This window comes from Tachypleus tridentatus, chromosome 12 (assembly GCF_004210375.1).
Source record: "Tachypleus tridentatus isolate NWPU-2018 chromosome 12, ASM421037v1, whole genome shotgun sequence".
Lineage (NCBI taxonomy): Eukaryota > Metazoa > Arthropoda > Merostomata > Xiphosura > Limulidae > Tachypleus > Tachypleus tridentatus.
This window is the reverse complement of record NC_134836.1, coordinates 72,903,305-72,920,814: the sequence shown is the minus strand read 5'-3', so window position 1 is coordinate 72,920,814 and position 17,510 is coordinate 72,903,305. Positions and strand designations below refer to the sequence as shown.

Below are 17,510 nucleotides of genomic sequence, written 5' to 3'. Positions count from 1 at the left end.
CTATATTCTTCGAAACTTCGTTCCTTACCAAAGCATCCCACCTGGGGATGTGTTTTCCTTCATCAGTGGGCCATACTTTTTCAGAACATATGATCTGCCATTGCAACTTCTGGCCTTCGCATCCAGGCGCAATTGGATGAATTGGGTCTGTCCTTGGATAACATTGCAGAATCCACTGATCAGCCCATCCCACCATGGCTTATTACAGTCCCCAAATGTGACCTTTCTTTATGTCATCTGAGAAAGGCAGATACTTCCGATTGGAAATACCGTCTTTTATTTACTGAACATCTTTCGAACAATCTTTCCATTCCAATTTATATGGATGGTTCCAAATCAGGTGACTCTGTGGGCTCTGCCATGGTTTGTTGCGGTTCGGTGGTTGCGCGCAGAATCCCCTCTACAGCTTCTGTGTTCACTGCTGAACTGTACGCCATATCTCTTGCCCTCGATCATATTGAAGCTAATCAGTACTCCGACTGCACTATTTATACTGACTCGCTTAGTTCTCTACTGGCCCTGAAATCGCTTCACATTAATTCACACCTTGTTCTCACTGATATTCAAAACTGACTGGCCCATTTCTCATTAACATCTAGTTCTATCCAGTTTTTCTGGATACCATGCCACGTTGTTATTTGCAGGAATGAGCTTGCAGACAAGGCAGCTAAATCTATCTGCTCTGGCACTATCAGCACTGTGCTTATTCCGTACATGGACTATGGTCCTGTATTCAAGGCTCGGCTCCGTGCCAGCTGGCAGTCCACTTGGAGTGAGCAACGCAACAACAGGCTTTTACAAATAAAACCCTATATTGGGCTTTGGTCTTCTAGCTTCCGTAAGGTTCGGAAGTAGGAAGTTGTTCTAACTAGACTACGCATTGGTCACAGTTTTTTAACCCATCGTTTTCTTTTATCTGGAACTGTTGCACCAATGTGTAGTTTGTGTAACACTCAAATCACTATAAGCCACATTTTACTTTCTTGCCATTGTTACAACACTCAACGACGTCACTATTTCAAACATGTTCATTCCCAGGGTTTGTCTATAACATTGGACAGTGTTATTGGTGACGGTGACACCTTTTTAATTGTGGTTCCCTTCTAAGAGTCTCAATCTTTCCAGTTCAATTTGAAATTGGAAAATGGCCAGAAAATTAAATATCTCGACACCAGTTGACTAACGCTGCTGTTTGAACTACCCGTTAGTCGTCCTGGCGAGTTGTTATTACAATTTTGCTGCATGTCTTTTAACACGTTTATTACCTTACCTTTTGATAATGGCTGTTATGACACGTAACCCGGAACCAGGACTGGAAAGACCAACTTCAGGTGACTGACGGTGGTTTTCGTACTTACCTGTCAATCTTCCTGACGAGTTATGATCATTATTATTATGTTACAAAAAGTCCTTTACAACTTTGTAGACTGGATGTCAACATTAGTTTTATGCCATTTTATGTTTTTAATTGCTGTTTTGTTTTTACCTTCATTTCCTTTACTTTTACCTTTTTGCCGGACGTTTGGCTAATTATTAATAGGATTTTCCTATATGTCTTTTAACACTTTTCTTATTTTACCTTTTGATAATGGCTGTTATGACAACATAACCTGGAACCAGGACTGGAAAGGCCAACTTCAGGTGACTGACTGTGGTCCTTGTACTTACCTGTTAGTCTTCCTGGCAGGTTATGATCATTACCATTTTGCTAGAGAAAGTCCTTTACAACTTCTCTTACTCTGCTTTCTCTCTTAACATTGTAAACTAAGTGTCAACATTGGTTTTACGCTTTTTCTGTTTTTCAATGATGTTTTGTTTTACCTTCATTTCCTTTTCTGTATTTTACTACATTTACTTTATTTTTACCCTTTTTACCGGGCGTTTGGCGCAGATATCCTAGCTGCTTTGGGCCATAAAACACGAAATAAATCAATCAGTTGGTGTTTTTCTAATCATTATATTTATATATGACCCATATTTTTTTGGTTTTTTTATTTCTGTATTTTTCAGACTGCAAGCTGAAACGTGTTCAATTAAGTGGTGCACAAAAGAGAAAACTGGCAAAAACGAACCAACAAAAGGCTTTGGATTTAGTGGCCAAGACTTGAAAGCTGACTACGTTTTCACTCAATTTACACAACATATCTTCCAAATCGAAATCAATCTCCGCCATCATAAGCCACTTGTATTACATCTGACTCTGACCAGATTAAAGTTGAACCAAGCTCCACACCTACAAGTTCCACTTTGTCCACTTCAAGGTCAGAACATCATGATGACGTTGAGGTGTCACAAGCTGGCTCAACTGGCACAAGCCTCACAACTGATCTCACTCTGCCTGTAAATTCTTCTGATATCTCTAGTGTTAATGTTGATGCAAGTTTCTCTACAAGACAGTCGGAAGTTGAAATAATTGGTGAAATGCTTCAGTTTACAAAAGATGAAGAAACTAAAGTATAAGAATCTGGGTTGTGGCTCGATTTCTCTGCTACTGATGTGGCTTATTGGACTGCTTGTAGACCCACTAACTATCAACACCACAATGGGCCATCTGGCAAATCTTGCCGGACTTTCAATAGTGGCAAACCAACGAGATACTGTTCAGAAAAACCTTTTTTTGTAAACTTTTTGTCACTAATTTTTCCTCGCGTTTTGTTGAACGAGAAGCGTTTAGTGACTTACGAAATACTATTGTAACTGATCATCATGAAAGAAACACTACTCACCGAGACTCTATGTTGACACACTTAACTCGCAGACAAGGTTTGGGCTTGCGACAAGAGTTGGAAAACAAATTAAAGAAGAGCGCAATTACTGGGAACATGTCTTGGAGCGTGTAATAGCTGTTATTCGTACGTTAGCTGAACGTGGCCTGGCTTTTCGAGGAACAGATGAAAAATTTGATTCACTACAGAATGGGAATTTTTAGAGCTGCTTGAGCTCATAAGTCAGTTTGATCCATTTTTATCAGGGCGCATTTCGAAATATGGAAATTCTGGAAAAGAAAATCCTTCTTACTTGTCCAAAACCACCTGTGAAGAACTCATTGAACTAATGGCTCAGAAGGTCCATGTGTTCATTGTTGATAAATTAAATTCTTCTGGTTATTTTAGCTTGTCAATTGACTCAACACCAGATCTATCGCATATAGATCAGTTAAGTGTTGTACTTCGATACTTAAAAGATGGGCAGCCTATTGAACACTTTTTAACCTGTCTAGAACTGAAAAGCCATACTGGTGAAGAAATGGCAAATCAGGTATTGCAATACTTACGTAAAGTTTGCAGACTTAATTTTTCAAAATGTAGGGGATCAGTCTTACGACAATGCTGCTAACACGTCTGGGCGTTATAAGGGGATGCAGCAAGATATGTTAGAAGAAAATAAGTTTGTCATATATGTGCCCTGTGCAGCCCATTCACTAAATCTGGTAGGCTGAAATGCTGTCAAGTGGGAGTTATTTTTTTCTCTACAATACATTTTTTCAGCCCCAACCACCCAGTGGGAAATTTTTAAAGCTTGTCTTGGAAATGAAAGTGTGTTAAAATCCCTCTCTGATAGCTGATGGGAGCCACATGCTATGGCAACAATAGCAATTTTGAAGTCTTTCTTTAAGATTTTGGAAGTTTTAGAATGTCTAGTTGAAGACCAGTTACAAAAGGGAGACACTAGAACAGAAGCAGACAATAATCTAAATAAGATGCAAGAGGTAGATTTGTTTTTATGTTGATCATGTGAGATGAGATTTTGCAAAGGTTTCATAAAGCAAGTCAAATTCTGCAAAATGAGGATGTGAACTTGAAAACACGAGCAAATCTGTACGGGTCATTAGCTGACAAACTACGTACTTTAAGGGATGACTTTGAAATATTTGAAGCAGTTGCAAAGGAAATACTACCAGATGTTGATTACAATGCAGCTCAAACTCACAAACACGTCAGAAAGAAGGTACTCAATGACGGAGATGCACAAGAAGTAGATCTGAATGACAGAGATAAATTTTGTATCACCACCACCTACACAATTGTTAACACACTAGAAACCCAGATGAGAAGAAGAGGTGTACAAAGAATAACAAACAGATTAGTGATTCCTTAGTGATGTGCCAGATGACGTCACGTCATCTACTGAAACTGAAAGGTACTCTCAGTGTTCTCAAAAGCTAATTGATGCTTACCCAGAGGACTTGGACACTAATCTCTCTGCCGAGCTTCGGCAGTTTCACTCATATGTGCGCCATAAGTCCAACCCAACAAAAACTGTAAAAACCAGATTCAGTCATGCTGAACTTTATAAAATAATTTCAGAAGACGAAATTTAGTGTGCGTTTCCAAACGTATACATTGCATTGCGTGTGTTTTTAACATTAATGGTCACAAATTGCACAGCTGAGCGTTCATTTTCTCAATTCAAGCATATTAAAAATCCCAACACAACAACTATGCGACAAGACAGGCTGGATGCCTTGTCTCTGGTAAGAATAGAAGCAGATTTGCTACGCCAGATTAGTGTTGAGGACTTGATCAAAGACTTTGCAATTAAAAAACCTGGAAGAAAACTTTATAAAATTTAAAAAATAAATATTAAGGTATAAGTAAATAATTTGCTTACAGGGTTTTAAGTTCAAAGTGAGAAATTGTTAACATGAAAGTGAGAATTTTTTGAATGAAAGGGTTTTGAGTAAATGTTTCATTTTTGCTAACATCAAAGTGAGAACTGTTAACTCAGAGTAAAAACAAATATATAGAAAAAATAATTCTTTTTAATTATCATTAACCAAAGTGATTTCCCTCATCATTTCTAAATAAAAGGCCTCAGTCATTGCTTGAGTTTGGCCCATGCCCAATCTCTTAAATAAATAAAATAAAGTTTTTATTTAATATAGTTGTGGGGTCTGACCTGGAAGAAACCTGAAGAATGTTTATAAATATTTAAACTTTAATTTCACTTTCAACACTTAATTGAGTCTTAATGTCTTGTCAGTTAAGCAATAGAGAGGCCGAGTGGGGCACCATTGTTGGGCTGTGCTTGGGGCATCAGATGCCCTTAATCCGGCCCTGATCACCACCCACCGCCAGCTTTTGGGCTACTAGTTCTTCTGTAAATAAACAAGTTAAAAACTTTCCAGTAACTAAAGACATTTCTCGAATCTTGCGGTTTTTTTAAAGTATAAAATAATCAAAAACCAACCATCCAAAAGAAGATATTTTAATAAAATTCCTTGTTTAAGTTCTAGTTCATTAAGTTCCATACTGGTTTTACGAATGACTACGTGGTCAGAACGCAATTAAAATATAAATAACGTCTGTAGTCGGCTTGAATGGTACATTTAGTATTTAAAAATAACATAAGTTCGTCTAAACGTTGTACATTAATGACAGAACATTTTCCACTACCCTTTCAAGTCATCTTCAAACTTTATTAACTGAAAGTTTGAAGCTTCATGCTATCAGTTATTGGGAATCAGTAGAATACAATCTAATTAAGCCTTGTCGATAAAGAAAATTAATTAAAGTTACTCGTGTAATATAACCTGTTTTAACTTTGTTGCTATGACAAGTAGGCTTGCTTCATTTTATAACAATACAGTTGGATCGGTGAAAAACGGAGAACGTAGTGACGTCATTCATGAGTCAGGGGAAATTTAGTACGTGATACGTGTTGCGAAACGCTTTATAATGTTTAAGCAGAATTTTACGAAAAACAACTTTTACACAACATTTTTGAAAAATAGTTTATTTTTAATTTGTTTCAATTAAAATATATGAAATATATATATCTAGTATATTTAAATGACTAGTATAATAGGAATGTGCAGTGATTTTAGATGTTTTTCTTTTTAGAAATAAAACTGACCAGAAATTCTTATAGGATATTACAATGTGCATTAAAACTTTATATCAAACATAACTGTAATACTTGTACAAACACAAATTAAGAGGAATGTTGAGAAACAAACATCTATAGTTAGTGTAATTTTTACCACAAACCTTAAGCCTATTTCTAACCAACACAGCTAGCTTAAATGTTATTTTTCAGGAAATATAGAAAATAATTTACGTACGCCTTCTAAGTTCCCTTTTATCATTGTTTACTCTAGAAACACTAATGTTAATAATAATATATTTAGCTATTTAGCAATATGTACTAAAACCATTGACTATTTAATATGTAACACTGTGCTACAACACGGATTAGCCTTCCCATTTTTATGTCACTTAAAACAGAATGTCACGATAGTTTTATTTTATTTTCTTCAATACTGTCAGCTATTCGTGAATAAGAATTAACAAAGAAGCCCTAAAGAACATTTTGTTCAGAAACAACTAACGGTTTAGCGGTAAGGGGGCAGCATGGAAGTCTACAGAAATATTTTTAATGAGAGCGCATGTATGTATGGAATCAGCTTTAAAATTGTGAGTCATTAGACTAAAAGGATGTCATATCTGCTTAGACGCAAAAACAAATTTACAATTTAAATAAAAAAATATATAGAAATATTTAGTTTAACTACGATGTTAAGTTTACGCCATAATCAGTGACGTATTTAGGTAAGAGCTAGAGGGGTCTCGGCCCCAAGGCTCATGGTCTTAATGGGGGTTCATTGATAATTTTATTCTATGTAAAATTACATGGGATGTAAGGCCCACAAAAATTATTAACCCCTGGGCCCACACAACCTTAAATCCACCACTGACCATAATAAGTGCAATATTTTGTGAAATTTTAAGAGGCAAATGTCCCATCTTGCCCCTCCTGCAGGCACCCATGGTCGTTAAGCTGTTAAGTATGACAGGTATCAATACTCACAGTGAGCAGAACACAGATAGCCCACTGTATGATGCTATATTTTACAACAAAGAAACATATATAAGTGTTTTAACCTGTACACCATGCTTCTATAATGTGTAGAAGAACTGATAAGCCTTTACTACGTAAGTGTACAAAATTGAAATATATATGTATGTATATATAATGATATAATTGATTCTTACAAGTGATTCTTGGCAGATAACTTGCGCCTATCGCCCCTGTTTTACGTTTAGCATCCCATACAGCGTTCACAATCTGAAATTAGTTTTTTAGTAAGCGAATTCTGACCCCCAAGGTCTGTATGGTTTTACAGACGTAGACTGAGGACCCCCAGGAGGTCCGTGGTTTGTCGATGATAATCCATATGATCCTAAGTATTGATTCACTTGCATTTGGCCTAATGTTGGTACCATGGACGAACTGTTTGGATTAATGGATGGTGATATAGCTGAGGAGGAAAGGCATGGGGCATGGTTAGGTGGCACACGTGGCATATGGGGAGTAGAATGAGCCCCTAATGATAAAGCACTCGTATCACTGGAGTAGGTATGATTAAACCTTGCGTCCATGTTGCTGTAAGAAACGTTTGAGGAGTCCATAGCAGAGATGTTTGATGATGAGGCACTAGGTGGCGCTACAGGAGGTGGAGGATGCTGGGGCGTGGGGGGTGGCACAGAACCAAATGATGCAGATGGGTTCCATGGGTTGTGCGATCCCGAAGGCTTCATTACTAGTTCTCTTTGAGCAGAGTAACATTGTAAATGACTCATCAGTCGCAAGCGAAGTGGGTCTTGAAGGTCCAATCCTTCGATCGCCACCAGGTAGCGTGCTACTTCTGTGGCGCATTCTCGAAAACCTAAACTGTGGTAGTCTGCTGCATATTTGTGTGGATCGAAAGAAAAGGCGTCAAATCCTAGGTGAAAAATTAAAACATATTCAATGAGCAGTTTATTATTTAGAGGCTGGATCTAGCAACCTTAAACAGCAAATTGATTAAAACTAACAAAACTTATTGATGACTAAATTATTCGTCACCCAAAGTTCGTTAACTGTAACATTTGTATCCTTCTAAAAAACACATAATTTTATTGAGAATCAATAACTGACGTTTTTTAACGGTGGGGCCCGGCATGGCCAAGTGCGTTAAGGCGTTCGACTCGTAATCCGAGGGTCGCGGGTTCGCATCCCGGTCGCGCCAAACATGCTCGCCCTTTCAGCCGTGAGGGCGTTATAATGTGACGGTCAATCCCACTACTCGTTGGTAAAAGGGTAGCCCAAGAGTTGGCGGTGGGTGGTGATGACTAGCTGCCTTCCCTCTAGTCTTACACTGCTAAATTAGGGACGGCTAGCACAGATAGCCCTCGAGTAGCTTTGTGCGAAATTCCAAAAAACAAACAAACAAACAATTTTTAACGGTGTTGTACTCCGCTGGGTCGATAGTAAGTTTACGGATTTAGAACGCTAAGAAATCCGGAGTTCCATTCCCAGTGGTAAACACAGAAGCATGAGCTTCTGCAGGGAATATGAGAAACAATTTCTTTATTCATAGTACATATATATATGTAGCCCGGCATGGCTAGGTGGTTAAGGCACTTGACTCGTAATCTGAGGGTCGCGGATTCGAATCCCCGTCACACCAAACATGCTCGCCCTTTCAGCTGTGGTGGCGTAATAATGTGCGGTTAGTCCCATTAATCGTTGGTAAAAGAGTAGCCCAAGAATTGGCGGTGTATGGTGATAACTAGCTGCCTTCCTTCTCGTCTTACACTGCTAAATTAGGTACGACTAGCACAGATAGCCCTCGAGTAGCTTTGAGCGAAATTCAAAACAAACCAAACCAATCACACACTACTTTTCTCGTTTGATTCAAATCTAACGTGGGTAAGCCACATAAATAATATTAGAATAAAAATTTGGCGAAGAACAAACTGTGCTAAAAGTCTAACTGGCAAAAACAGTGGAGCTACGGCAGACAGCATTATGAAAATATATAAAACATACATTAGACACGTCATTGACCATGCAGCTCCTGCATGGATAAATGTAAGCAAAAAACTACTGCAAACAAAACTACAAACAACACAAAATACGCTACTGACAACAGTTTATAAAATACCTAGAACAACATCTTCCGAGTTCATGCATAAATACGCACATATCGAAACAATAGCAGATAGACTTCTACATAGTACAATGAATTATTTTAATAAAAAATTGGAGAAAAAGTGAACTAGTGAGCGAATTAGACAGGTATTGTTTACATGATGATGATAGACCTGAGCACCTTTCCCCAGTGAATAAATACTTTCTAAATAAAAATAAATATATAAAAAATAATAATAAAGGTCACCTTTTAACTAGACTCCACATTAGTTTAGAGATTGATTACAAAACATTGAAAGGGATTTTATGTAAACGTTTCCTAGTTAATATCTAACTGATGAAAGTGCAAGTAATCTATGGTACTATAAGAGAAATGTTTTATTTGCACCAACTGTATGTACAGATTGTGCATGGACATTGCCCTGAAAGGGGCCTGAGTAAGTACGGGTTATTCTGGCCCTCATGTACCATATATAAATACGCTTGACCGTTGAAAAATAAATAAATAAACCAAAATCTGAAGGAAGGAGGAAGAGGTTAACGAGACCTGACCCTCCTGGGTAGACAAACATCAATACCCAAACACTCATACAGAGAGAGAGCTACTTTTATCCTCCTGTAATACTTTCCCCTTCCTGGAAAAAATTTCTGCGCATGCCCCTGCACAGCAGGTAACACATGAGGTTTCCGCAAAGTCTCGCCAGGGCACTGTATCTTGCGTCATTATTTGAACCTGTTCTCGGGATAACTTCGTCTGTTAGGCTTCGTTTGATCTTTTCCATATTTGTTTTTGACCACCCTCTTTACCCAAAACCCCATAACCGAGCCTCTTGTTTGATGCTGTCCCGTTATTTCCTTAATATGTGGCCACATCCATTTCCCTCTATCATCACGTCTTCCTTTCCTCTTTATCTTTCTTCTCACTTCTTTGCTTGAGATCTTTTGTGATCCATCGAATTGTTCTGAAGCATCTGTTAATGAACACGTGTATCTTCCAGGCGGTTGCTTTGCACCAGTCTGATCCATAGAGTAATACAGGTTTGTCATTAGTATTGAAAAGTCTTAACTTGGTCTTAAGAAAAATCTTATTGAATCTACACAATAGTATTACTTGTTGATTTTAGCATTCACATCAGCATCTGTTCCTCCCTGCTCAACAGCTATGATTCCCGGATATATTTAGTGGATAACGACTTCTACTTATTGCCCAATTATTTATAATTGTATCTATATATTAATATTCATCCACCTTGTCTTTTTTGTCTTTTTTAGATTTAACTTTTAAACTCATCCTCCGAGATTTTCTCATTTCTTCAGCATTTTTCTCTTTCATCTAGAAATAGATGCTGGATGTGAGACTGAGGTCATCATCGTCTTTTTAATCTTCCAGATAGGATGTAGTGTCCACCACTTGAAGCTTGTGCGCTTGTTCCTTGTGGCCTTCTTTATGACCTAGTTTATTACTATCAAGAATAGCAGTTATGAAATCATTTAACACTGTTACTGACAACAAACCAAAATGAGAATTCCTTCGTGTATTACAGGTGAAATGTTTATAGAGTACACGTACCATTTCCACGATTTTAACAGGAATGTCGTTTACAACCAAGAGCTTCCAGAGGCTTTCCTGATGCATGTCGTGAAATCCGCCAAAATTGAAGATTACTACTCCAAAGACTGTTCTAATATTCCTTGATGCAAAAAATTTTTATAATTACAAGAAAATTAATGCGTTTTTAGTGTTCTGTAACTTTCTTTCTAGCCTACGATTTAGTAAAATAATTTTCTCATTAAATATCTATAATCACGTATAAAAACTTGTTTACTATTTTTTGATTCTTGTGCGAAAAGACACCCAAAAGGTTATCTGCACTCTGTCCTCAGCGGAGAGTCGAGCCTCCAATATCCAGAGACACCTAGATATATTATACACACATCACACGATAAATTATAATACCTAGTCAAATAATATTTTTGGTGTTATTGATTATTGGAAAAGTTAGGAAAATATAAAATGAATGTGGGAAAAAAAAAGCTTACCTTTGGCGTGGAGCATCTTCAAGTGGTCTACAGTCATCTGTAATATCTCTGCTTTTTCTAATTTGGCTGACCCCTGGAATATTAAAAGCAAAACAAAAAATATAAAAAAATTCACAGCTATTAATAATCTTATTTAGTAACTTTATATAATTTCTTTGTCAGTTGTAAGTATATGTTAAAAAAACAGTATTTAAAACTACGAACATAAAACTGGGAACAAATATTTTACATTTGAGATATTATCAGATATGTTTTGAAATTATCTTTTTTCAGTTTTACACGTTTTGGTTTTTGTTTGTTTGTTTAGAATTAAGCACAAAGCTACACAATGGGCTATCTGTGCTCTGCTCACTACGGATATCGAAACCCGGTTTTTAGCGGTGGGAGTCTGCAGACATAACACTGAGGGTCTGTACGTTTCGGAGTTAGTACCCTGTACATCGGAAAGCCTTGGGTACTTGAGAATAGGGGTCGTTGAAAAGTTCTTAGTTGTTTAATTACTTCAGTAGGCTTATACGTGCTTTTAATAGTTTTAATAATAAATAATAGTTTATTTTCGACTAAAATATGTGGTACTAGAAGACACTAAACGTGGAGCCTCAGCGGTCTATGAAAAGTGAAATGTTTTAAACATAACAAAAGTTACCTGTTTCTCAAAAGCTGCAGGTACAAGACGCCGAAGTTCACAAAGTGAGTTGTTTATCCGGTCTCGTCTTCTCTTTTCTATCACCTGTCAAACAAAAAAATCATTTATTTTTCTAACTAGATTTTGTCCGCATAAGATATGTCCATAACTATTCAGGCTCGGCACGGCCAGGTGCTTAAGGCACTCAACTTGTAACCTGAGGATCGCGAATTCGAGTCCCCGTTACACCAAACATGCTCGCTCTTTCAGCCGTGGGGGCGTTATAATGTTACGGTCAATCCCACTGTTTGTTGATAAAAAAGTAGCCCAAGAGTTGGCAGTGGGTGGTGATGACTAGTTGCCTTCTCTCTCGTTTTACACTGCTAAATTAGGGACGGCTAGCACAGATAGCCCGCGTGTAGCTTCATGCAAAATTCAAAAACCAAACTAAACCATGACTATTCATGCAAGTTTATAAACTGACTGGTCAATGACAAGATTGTATCATTAATGAAAACAATTTAAAATGTTGTTATATTTAGTGTAGATGTCATTATACAGGATGTTCGGAAAGTCACTGTGCACTTATATATTTATTAACAGTCAAGTTTCAATATAGAATACAGGAGTTAAATATGAATGACAATTATAAACAATGTTGAAACTGATTTCCGTTAGAATCAATACAGGCCTGGATCCTTTCCATTTTGTTTCTAAACACCGCTATCAGTTGAAATAGACTGAATAAAATATGATTACAAAACTGCACATTGACTTTCCGTACACCCTGTATATTTTATTTTGTGAATAAGTATTGTATAATTGTTTTAGTGATTTTTTATTAGTATAAGAGAGTTAAAAGCAGACGATCATTGGAAGTTGTGTTTGTAACTCATTGATATAGAGATTATAGCGAGCAGACGATTTAGTGATAAACATATAAATAGTATGAGATAAGTGGGAAACAGTAGCTACACAGACAGTAGCTGAAGAGAGTAAAGTCACGACGTAAGAAAAGTTCAGCGTGAAGTTAACTTTTGTATAAGTGGTATGTATAACGATTTTAGATAGGCCTTACGTTTAATAATATGTTATAGTAAGACTAATAATAGAAAAGGTGATAAGAAATATCACGTAATCGGTTATAGCATGGTTTTAAAGTAATTGAATCCTGAGTGCAGTTTAACAAAAGAGAGGATATTTTGAAGAAATAAAACCAAACAATTACTGAAAGAATAGTATACAACTGCGGTAAGTCGCGCCAAAATTGTATGCGAATTATACTCAAAATATTAGTGCGATATAAATAGGGACAGATAGTTGGGCTTATCAACTAACATTCTGAAGTAATTGAATAGGCCTAAGTGGACGTTTGACAAGAAGAGAACCATATAGTGTTTATGATATCCGTATAATCGCTGTAGTGTAAAGAATTTTTTATACATAAGTTGAGCTAATTTCAAATATATATATACATATATTATATTGAAAACAAGTGGAGTGCACGCTGTTCATTTATTGTTGAATTTATCGCTAACAAGTCACAGATACCTACCGTAGAAGAATCCTAAGCCTAACAGCATATTATATAATTATATTATAAAGAAGTATAGGTAAAAGCCTTTAACTGACAATTGGTGAACATGATCTTTAACATCTGACAGTGCTGAAGATTAGTAAGGGTCATATTCATTTTTGAGGACAGAATATCCAGTTTGGTCGAGATCACGAATGACGTTTTAGCTTGCTGATTTCCTACAGATGTATAAGTGTTAAGCCAAATGCAATGAAAGTGTACTTCATTGATCGGTAGATCAAATGTCTCTCTAACAGAAATCTTATATTTACCTATTTGCAGCGCCTCTGTTGAGAGAATAAAAATGCGATAAAGAATTGTCATTACGTAAAGTTAGAAAAATACTTAATCGGTTAGTAATAATAATAAAGCGCGTAAGGCGTGCGACTCGTAATCCGAGGGTCGCGGGTTCGCGCCCGCGTCGCGCTAAACATGCTCGCCCTCCTAGCCGTGGGGGCGTATAATGTGACGGTCAATCCCACTATTCGTTGGTAAAAGAGTAGCCCAAGAGTTGGCGGTGGGTGGTGATGACTAGCTGCCTTCCCTCTAGTCTTACACTGCTAAATTAGGGACGGCTAGCACAGATAGCCCTCGAGTAGCTTTGTGCGAAATTCAAAAACAACAACAACAAAACAACAATAATAATATATTTAGTTTATAACCTTTTTAATCTTTAATTTTAGAATGCTAACCTGTAGTTTTATAATGGTAACGTGTAGCTTTATAATGCTAGCCCGTAGTTTTATAATGGTATTTTTTTTTTTAATATTAACCTAAAAATCTGTAATGTTACCCAATAATTTTAGAATGCCAACCTGCAATTTTATAAAGGTAGCCTAAAGTTTTGTAATGTAAACCTGTAGGTTTATAATGGTTATCTAAAGTTTTTATAAAGCTGTAGCTTTATAATGTTAACCTAATAAAACATTTTATATTTCTCTCAGTAACAAAATTTACCTTTTAAATTATCATAAAGGTTCATCACAACAGAAGGATTTTCAGTTAAAATATCTCAAACCAAACTGTAAAAAAACTGCCAATGTTGTAGATAAACTTATACGCTAACTTTCCAGATGGGATTCTAAAAAGATCAAAGCTAGTCTGTTATCGGGTTTGTTAATTTATTTATAAATCCACAAACATTATATTTTGTAATGTTAAAATACTGTGATGTGTGTGTGTGTGTTTTAAATTATTTCTTACCTTAAAAAATAAAATCGTTGGCGATTCTTAAATAAAACGTATACAGGTATGCATATGAATCGTAGGCTGAAATTATATTTCAAATTTTCAACATGAATAATACTGTACGCCTACTGGGGCTCAACAACCGGATTAGAGACCCCTTAGGATTCAGGTTTAACTATCCTGACTATTGACTAGAGGAAGGACAGTCACTAGCTTATTTAACTCTGTCGTTGTTATAACAGCGGAAAGTGTTGAGGCTTTCCATTCACAGCCCGACACATTAATGACTAGACCAGCTAGGTTTCTTCACATTGCTTTTCTGTATTGGTTTAAAGCCTCCTACATGTTGTACTCTACCATGCAGGCACCTCTTACTTGGGACTGTACAAATTTTCATATCATCCAAGTTGAATATAATCAAGATAAAATATACATAATGAAATATTTTTTTAAAACATGATGGTTTCACTTAATATACTAATAATTGCAAAAAGGAACTCTCTTAATAGCTTACGATTATTATAAGCAGTCCTTGATAAGCGATAATGTTTCTGTAAAAGTAAAACGAACATATTAGCAGTTTCTTTAACACAGAGCACGTGAATGAGCATGTTATCTTTTATTGGCACGCTCTGTTCATCACTAGCCCTAAATGAGGCTTTAAACCAAGAGTCTAAGACGAACAGAGCCTTCAAAGTAAACGAACCATGTTCATTCATAAGTTGACACCTGGGATCAGGTTTTATGTTCATCAGACTAGACATACTTAAAGTATCAGTCGCTACCTTTAACATCTTTTAAATCTGAAACAGTTGCTAGAACTTTAACTTACCTATTATATACCTTATAAGCCTTATTTCTAGGCCCAACTGTGTGTTATGCTACAGTTTCCGTGGCATTATTTCCGTAATCCAAAATTAACTGAAATTAAAAATTGGTTTTGTTTTGTTCTCAGGGCATACTTCACTTGAGGTTAAACAAGCTATATGGACACGTAACATTGATTTTAATGTACATTTTACCTAACATTCATTTAAGCTAGCTTTTAACTTCTTCAGGAACAACAAATCAAATCGGTAAATGATTGTTACTTACACCTCGTCTTCTTTTCTTATTGAGTAGTTGGTAACTTTCAGTGCTCTGAGTGGGTGTCCTAGAAAAAAATATATACGCATAGATGAGTGGGTGTCTTGGAAAAACATACACACACAGATGAGTGGGTGTCTTAGAAAAATATATACACATAGATGAATTGGTGTTCTGAAAAAATAAATATACATACAGATGACTTAGTATCGTTGAATATATATATATATATATACATATGTGAATGGGTGTTCTGGAAATATATACATATAGACACATAGTATGGGTGTTCTGGAAATATATATATATAGACACATAGTATGGGTGTTCTGGGAAAAAGTAAATAAACATATATGTATATATGCACACACACATGCGTGAAAAATTCAACTCATAACATAAGTACAGTAATGGAGGCAAAACAAATAACAAACAACATGATAGTTTTATCGAAGTATATGCTAAGATATCGAACTCGGATTTACACGCTATCTTCTTTAATACCGACTAGTTTGGAGTTGGCCGATATTGTTAGAAGCCAAGAACTGTCACACTCAAGTGGCCGGCCCAGACGGCAACAGTACAGGACGCGCATGTTCAGCGACGGGGATTATATCATCTAACTCTCATATTGTAAAATGACTACCCTAACTACCAGAACACGCCAGACCCGTTAATGCGTAATATTGCTATTATATATTTTCTAATATCACTGTTATACCGATACGTAATACACGTGGCATGTAACATGTTGAAATCCACGTAGCGTGTAAGGTGTTGCTCGTGCTTGGGTTGCAGCGACACTTCCTGGTTATTAGTTTAAACGCTTTATACTACAATCACTTAACAATTATTTTACTCTGAGTTTATAAACTTAGCACATTAAATAACTGAGAAGTGAAAGAAATAAAACTTAGTTAAATTTTTAACTATTATCACGCTTTAACTCTTTTAATACAATATAAGTGCGTTTGTGTAACTAGAATAAAATTCGTATTCACTCAACATTCCACGAGCTCCCACGACACGTGCTAGTTATTAATTTAAACCAACTTACCCTTTTGTCGCATCTTCACCGAATACTTCCTCACATTCGGATTCCATGTCACTAAAATCTCTTTTCATCTTGAGGTAAAAGTCTAAGAGCACGAGCTCATAGGCCCACTACGACTTTAGAAGCGTGTGTGGACACACGCGCAGCGGAAACTTCCTGTGCTGCAGACACACGACCAGCTTGTGCGAGAACGTTCTCACGATGGTCTAGTTTAAAAGGGCCACTACCGTGAGACATCCCTGGGATAGGCCGTCCGACGCGGTTACTCAGCCGACGAGGAAACCTCGTAGTATGCCTCCTGATTGGTCACGTGCGGTTGGTGTTTCAGACCATATAGATTATAGACGATCGAGCGTGGGACTCGGTGGCGTAAGCCTGATCTGTGTAATCTGGTGTTACCTACCTTTCGCTCTTGATCACACAGGAAACTGTCTCACATTTCCATGTGGACGCATACGAAGTTATAAGAACTCTGATATATATTATATATTTTTAAACTCAGGCTTTTCTCTAGAGGGAAAGCAGCTAGTCAGCACCAATCGCCTCCACAAAGGTTTGTCCGGCACATTGAACTACGTAGTGAGGATCATTATAACTTCTAAAATGTGCTTAAAGATGAAAGGGTTGATCATATTCAGAGCATCAGGTCTCAAATCCAGAACCCTTCAGTCTGAAGCCCGACCCACTAAGACTTAGGATAAAGAAAAACCATAACATCATCAAACAATAATAAAACTTGCTTACATATGTAATACTGGAAACACTTTTTTTTTATTACGCGATGTGCAACCCATGACGTCGCGAAATTTTTATCCTGTATGCATCTAGATTTACAATATAGGTCACGATTTTTTCCGTTTCGCCTCCATTTCCCGTCACGGAGAACTTTATTTTTCTCCATTCGAATCTACAGAAAAAAAAACTAGACATCTGAATTTGCTGCGCGTAGTGAAGTAAAACGAAGGTTGAAAGTTCACACACAGATTCGATGTTTATGTAGTATTTAGCATGTTGTTTTTTTTGTT

General features: G+C 36.7%; 1 protein-coding gene across 2 annotated transcripts; it reads right to left on the bottom strand.

The window, feature by feature from the left end:
* Positions 1-5,720: 5,720 nt before the first annotated feature.
* LOC143233591 (hairy/enhancer-of-split related with YRPW motif protein 1-like) lies at positions 5,721-17,186 on the bottom strand. 2 transcript variants are annotated; one of them, XM_076469964.1, is made up of 5 exons: positions 16,489-17,175; positions 15,441-15,498; positions 11,603-11,686; positions 10,957-11,029; positions 5,721-7,726 (listed from the first exon to the last, which is right to left on the bottom strand). In XM_076469964.1, the coding sequence occupies exons 1-5, from the start codon at positions 16,554-16,556 to the stop codon at positions 7,083-7,085; spliced, it is 927 nt and encodes a 308-aa protein (XP_076326079.1). In that variant the 5' UTR covers positions 16,557-17,175; the 3' UTR covers positions 5,721-7,082. The 2 variants fall into 2 exon arrangements, with proteins under 2 accessions (XP_076326079.1, XP_076326080.1); XM_076469965.1 differs by lacking the exon at positions 11,603-11,686 and having other exon boundaries at positions 16,489-17,186.
* Positions 17,187-17,510: the final 324 nt, after the last annotated feature.

Bases quoted from the DNA above. Each gene is read 5' to 3' on its own strand.
- LOC143233591 (XM_076469964.1), bottom strand. From the start codon at position 16,556: ATGAAAAGAGATTTTAGTGACATGGAATCCGAATGTGAGGAAGTATTC. The intron at 15,499-16,488 runs GTAAGTTGGTTT...ATTTTTTTCTAG, and splicing joins GGTGAAGATGCGACAAAAGG to GACACCCACTCAGAGCACTG. The intron at 11,030-11,602 runs GTAACTTTTGTT...TTAATATTCCAG, and splicing joins CTGCAGCTTTTGAGAAACAG to GGGTCAGCCAAATTAGAAAA.